Below are 6,572 nucleotides of genomic sequence, written 5' to 3' on the forward strand. Positions count from 1 at the left end.
CCTTATCCAGAAAGCTCTAAATTATGAGAAGGCCGTCTCCCAATCATTTTTTAAAATGATATCCCTTTTGCTCTGTAATATAAAATAGTACCTTGATCTTGATCCCAACTATGATAAAATGCATCATTATTGGCAGCAAAACCAATCCTATTGATTTTGTTTAATATTTAAATTATTTTTAAATAGACTTACGGTATAAAGATCCAAATTTTGGAAAGATCCATTATCCGGAAAACCCCAGGTCCCAAGCATTCTGGATAACAGGTCCCATATGGTTCTAAATGACAAGCCTTTCCACTTGGAAAACAACTCAGTTCCATTTCTTTAACTTGAAATTAATAGTAATAGTTTGGTATATACAGTAATATGCTGTGGGTACACTGATGATGCCTGGTCACATGGAAAAGAAAAAATGACATTTGATGCAAGAGAGGGAAGCAAGACAAACAAAGAAAAGAAGCCTGCCATTTTGTTCTCAAATCATCTCTCCAGCTGTACATCTGTGCATTAATCTGTAGCACTAATGAGCAAGAGAAAAATCCTTTAGCACTGCAGTGGTATTTAACTCAAGTTAATGGGTCTCTAACGGACATCATTCTTCTTGTGGCTAAGGCATAAAAATGTTTTTCCCACTGACCCGGGCAGACTTGTTATGTAGAATGTATCATTTCCAGAATGGAAGATATTGCATAAATATGTAAAATTGTAAGATGTTTCTCTCGCTGAATAATCCGTAATTCTTCCTTGTGTTCGGCAGAATGAGGCATATGCGACTTTAAAATATAAAGGTTCACACTTTGGAAACTACACTGGCAAAAGGCTGGAATATCAGTGGCCAGAAGTTCCTGGGCCTGGTGAATATGACATAGATCAGTAAGTATAAACTAGAGATATTTGTTTACATGTATTTACAGTTTCCTAATAGGTTTTGTAAAACTGAAAATATTCATGCATTTGTCACATAGCTCAATAATAAATATAACGTATGCTAATTTCCTGAAGAGGAGATTCTGTGAGTATTTATCCTTTGCGTTTACTACTGGCAGATTTTATTGCAGTCTTGCAAGTGCTGTAATAAGAACTGTCAAAAACTTCTTTTTGTAATGCATAATGGATCATGTAGCTTTCATAAAGAACTATTCTAAGGGACTGGTGCCAGAATTTCAAACTAAACCGAGTCCTGGGATTTTTTCCTGCTTTGAAGCCAGAAAACACAATTATTAGCAATGCAATGCGATGATCTACAAGCACTTTAACATTTTCCATGGTAATCTCCCTACTAAGGGTATTGTTTCATTGGCATATTTGGATATTTGGTTTACTGTCTTTAGAGCAAAAAAAAATGATCCCACACATATTATTACAGTTAATAATTTCCAAAATAAACCACACTCCTGGGCTTACAAATGTTTTATAAAGTTTAGTTTGCAATCCAATGTTTTGGATTGACCCATGTTCAAGTGGACACTGCTGAAACATTGGATTGTTCAATATTTTTTAAAGCATCTGTAAGCCCTGAAAATGCAGTTTAATTTGGAGATTGGAGACTTTTTCTGCTGAACAGCACCCAGGCACTGTGTCTCCTTGTTATGTGAGTATCAGCATTTTTGTGTATACTACAGTAAATACCAATATGTGTTGCAGTAAGGCACTCTTTGCAATCAGCTAATTCAGATAATCAGATTCCTTAAATATTCACTGATTTTCCCAAAAGTGTAAAATTATTTCACTCATCCCTACTTTCCAACATGGCAGAGGCTTGACACAAACTGCTTTAGAACACAGGTTTAATAATTAAAGTGGTCCTGTCACCCAGACATAAAAATCTGTTTAATAAAAGTCCTTCTCAAAATCCAAATTCTCTTTTATAATAAAGCATTCATAGCGGTTGTCAACTCATTTCAAAATCTCAGCTGTCAATCAAATATTGCTTGCCCTTCCTCTATGCCTTAGGCATAGAGGTGGAGCAGGCAATTACTTTCACTTTCCATTGAGCACTTACTAGATGTCACTGCTCTCCACAAGTTCCCCCTCTCTCTTTACCATTTAATTGTGTAACCAGTGCATGGGTATGGACATCAGGTCCTCCATTCTGGTGCACAAACAAGATTTTGAAATGATGCAAGGCTTGCCTTAATAACAGTGTCCGCAAAATGGCTCCTGCCTGCTTGCTATAATTATGAATTCCCAGACTGAAGGAAACTAGGTTAAAATAATTTATATAATGTAGTTAAAGTTTATTTTGCTTGACTAATGTGGTAAAATTGGAACAGGTCCCCTTTAAAACTAAAAAGCATACAGACCTCTGCAGAAATGTAAAGGAACAGACAAAAAACAAAGTCCAGTTTCAGGCAATTGGTTAAGGCAGGCTGCAAGTAAACTGAGTTAGGGGTGGGTGGGAGACAAGGCAGAAATCCAATTACAGGCCAGGGGTCAAAACTGAGGAGTCAGATAATGGGGGGAGCAAGGGCAGGGAAGGAATGGACTCATACGATTCTGCTAGTCAAGGACTTCAAGACACAGGAATTCAGGATGCAGGAATACAAGATACTAGGGACTCAGGAAAAGGAGCTTGATCACAGTAGAAGGGCTTATGATTCATCACAGATTATCCACAGCTGAACTGAGGGTTTGGGCCAGGGAATACAAACAGAAGAAAAGACATAGATGACCCAGCAGGTTACAACCCAGCAGCTTACTTGAAGAATGATCTTTAGCCAACTCTGCAGAGACAGAATTGAACTTGTGGACCAACTAGTATCCTTAAAATGAATAGTGTGCCAAAGATGCAGGGGCCAGCAGAGGATCACTCCACCCAACAGTTCCGATGTTCAGTCCCAAAAGTGGGCAGGGATTCACACAAAAATGGGCAGGGCTTAGGGTGTTCTGAACATGGCCTATCCCTAGTTTGTCAATTTCAAATGTTAGGAAGTATGTGGTTGGATGTGAGAATTGATGCTCAGCCAGGACAGGGGATCAGTATAAAATGTAAATGTTTATTTGTCCAAAAGTTAAAGTGTTACAAATACCACAAGGGAGATTTTTTTCTCTTGTTCTTGGTAACAACATACATCATCATTCCCACATGGTCATACCAGACTCGGCTCCACAATAACAATATACTGATATATATATTTATATATATATATATATATAGTAGTAGATAGAAAAGCAAATAAGGACCGCACTAGCTCACCGCTCTCCCCTCAATTCAGGTGCACAGTCAAAAACAGTGTCCCCACTGTAGGTACAACAAAGACTCGAAAGGCAGACGGCACTTCTGAAGATGGGGTTTATTGGAGTTCCTGCTGGATATAACCTGACGCGTTTCGGGAGTTATCCCTTAGTCATAGGTTAGCAATTCACTTGTTACAGCTGGATTTTTTATACACTAAGTAATAGTGCCCTCTAGTGGGCTCATAATAAAATTATATCTTTATTTAAATCAATTAAAACCTGAAACAAAGTGAAACAATTAAAATGAGACAGTTAAAAAGGTTTACTTAGAAACAATGTTCATTAATTAATTAAGAACCAAACAAACTGTTGGTGCAGCTCTTGTGGAGAAGGTGATACAGTTATACTACCCCTCGGGATATCATTTATTTACAACGAAGGGGCTGGAGAAAAGATCTACTTAGGTACAATCTATTAAATACGTCCATCCCCAGTAAAATTCTTTAGTTTAATGGGGGTACCTGTACTCATACCTTTAGTACAAATAACTAATGTCGTGTCTGTAATTCAGACCGTTCGGGATTCTTGTATCTAATTTGAGGATCCAAAAAGCCTCTCTGAGGTTTAGTCTGTGGATAATATCACCACCTCTAATAGAAACCCGTACCTTTTCAATAACTTTCACCTTTAGGTCTTTTAGACCGTTGGGTGAGCATGTTTTAAAATGCCTGCCAACCGGGGTGTTCTCCTCTCTATTGGTAATACTTCTAATGTGTTCCCTTGTCCTTTCCTTCAGCATGCGGGATGTGCGGCCAACATACTGTTTGTTACAGTGACTGCACTCGAGTAAGTATATAACATTCCTAGTGTTGCAATTATAAAAGCCAGTATTTTTAAAGACTTGCCCTGATACATTAGATTTAAACTCCGGCCCAGTGGAAATCACCTGGCATGTCTTGCAGGTATTCGCCCCACATTTGTATGTGCCCTTTACTTTTAACCAGTTGTCTGCCACATTAGATGGAACCGATGAGACTAAACTCGGTGCCAACATACTCCCTAAAGTAGGGGCTTTTTTTGGGACACATTTGACCTCGGTTTGGGCCAAGATATCCGACATTTTTGGATCACTATTTAGTATAGGTAAATATTTTTTGATAATCCTGCAGATATGGCCATACTCTTCGCTGTATTCAGTGACAAAAAACACTTTTTGTTTATCAGGCCCAGATTGGTCTACACAATCCTGAAATCCAAAACAGCACCTGTACTGGGGAAAGAGAAAAAAGAATTAAGAAGGTTAACCCAGGATTGTGTAGACCAATCTGGGCCTGATAAACAAAAAGTGTTTTTTGTCACTGAATACAGCGAAGAGTATGGCCATATCTGCAGGATTATCAAAAAATATTTACCTATACTAAATAGTGATCCAAAAATGTCGGATATCTTGGCCCAAACCGAGGTCAAATGTGTCCCAAAAAAAGCCCCTACTTTAGGGAGTATGTTGGCACCGAGTTTAGTCTCATCGGTTCCATCTAATGTGGCAGACAACTGGTTAAAAGTAAAGGGCACATACAAATGTGGGGCGAATACCTGCAAGACATGCCAGGTGATTTCCACTGGGCCGGAGTTTAAATCTAATGTATCAGGGCAAGTCTTTAAAAATACTGGCTTTTATAATTGCAACACTAGGAATGTTATATACTTACTCGAGTGCAGTCACTGTAACAAACAGTATGTGGGCCGCACATCCCGCATGCTGAAGGAAAGGACAAGGGAACACATTAGAAGTATTACCAATAGAGAGGAGAACACCCCGGTTGGCAGGCATTTTAAAACATGCTCACCCAACGGTCTAAAAGACCTAAAGGTGAAAGTTATTGAAAAGGTACGGGTTTCTATTAGAGGTGGTGATATTATCCACAGACTAAACCTCAGAGAGGCTTTTTGGATCCTCAAATTAGATACAAGAATCCCGAACGGTCTGAATTACAGACACGACATTAGTTATTTGTACTAAAGGTATGAGTACAGGTACCCCCATTAAACTAAAGAATTTTACTGGGGATGGACGTATTTAATAGATTGTACCTAAGTAGATCTTTTCTCCAGCCCCCTCGTTGTAAATAAATGATATCCCGAGGGGTAGTATAACTGTATCACCTTCTCCACAAGAGCTGCACCAACAGTTTGTTTGGTTCTTAATTAATTAATGAACATTGTTTCTAAGTAAACCTTTTTAACTGTCTCATTTTAATTGTTTCACTTTGTTTCAGGTTTTAATTGATTTAAATAAAGATATAATTTTATTATGAGCCCACTAGAGGGCACTATTACTTAGTGTATAAAAAATCCAGCTGTAACAAGTGAATTGCTAACCTATGACTAAGGGATAACTCCCGAAACGCGTCAGGTTTTTTCCAGCAGGAACTCCAATAAACCCCATCTTCAGAAGTGCCGTCTGCCTTTCGAGTCTTTGTTATATATATAGTAGGAATATGTAGGATAGAAAAACACAGTTCTAAATGCAAACAGAATGGTAAAGTAATTAGAGTGTGTGCAGCAAAATATAGACTGTACCACTGTATGTTGCTGTGTATGACAATGTATTGCTAATATGGAGCATACGAAAACTGTTTTTATTTTCAGATTTTTATTGCACTGGACATTAAACACTGATTTGGTAACTGCCTAAATGACACAGGGAATGTCTTTTGGTATATCAGGATTTACAGTTTTTAAAGAGGTTTTTCCTGTACTCCCTCAATTATTGGCAAATTTATTAACATTTAAATTTGAGTTTTTACCGCATTTCTAGTTTTTGTTTAGTTTAGTTTCTATATTTTTGACAGAAATAAGAAATTTGCATTTATGTATTTAGCCATAGTTTTCCAGTTGGGGACAATAGCTGCTTTTGAGACCCCAGATCCTCTAGTTTACACTATAAATGGGAATTATTTTGAATTGTTTTTCTGCAGGGGAAAGTACTGTGCTGTGGAATATGTTTCCCAACATCTATACTATTATGTGTATTCAGTACTGCTGGGATTTTCAGGCAGTGAGTTGCATCCATAGGGCTAACCATATGATATGTCCTGCTGTTATTCCTCAAGGTTAAACCATAACATTGAAACACTATGAATTACACCTGTACTTTTAGGTTTTATTGTCCCATATTTACTTTTATTGTGGAGCAGAGTTGTCCAGCTGGAGGCCTGCAGGCAAGATATGGTCATCCAAGATATTTTTATGGTTACTCAACTGTCCATAATAATTTCATTATAATCTGCCAAATATAGTACAGTATAGTAGATATTCAGCTTACTATGTAGGAAAAAAGTTATGCAAACTAAACTAAAGTATAAGGAAAAAAAACAAATACACAGTTAACCAAA

At 37.6% G+C, this 6,572-nt stretch overlaps 1 protein-coding gene across 1 annotated transcript in view; it reads left to right on the plus strand.

The window, feature by feature from the left end:
- The window catches only part of LOC108710879 (sperm-tail PG-rich repeat-containing protein 2), a 317,226-nt gene that overhangs the window by 38,799 nt on the left and 271,855 nt on the right, over positions 1-6,572 (plus strand). Inside the window, exon 6 of the mRNA XM_018252074.2 lies at positions 758-873. Within this exon, the coding sequence (XP_018107563.1) occupies positions 758-873 (116 nt within the window). The remainder of the gene's footprint in view (positions 1-757; positions 874-6,572) is intronic.

The sequence above is a fragment of the Xenopus laevis genome, chromosome 1L, assembly GCF_017654675.1.
Source record: "Xenopus laevis strain J_2021 chromosome 1L, Xenopus_laevis_v10.1, whole genome shotgun sequence".
NCBI lineage: Eukaryota > Metazoa > Chordata > Amphibia > Anura > Pipidae > Xenopus > Xenopus laevis.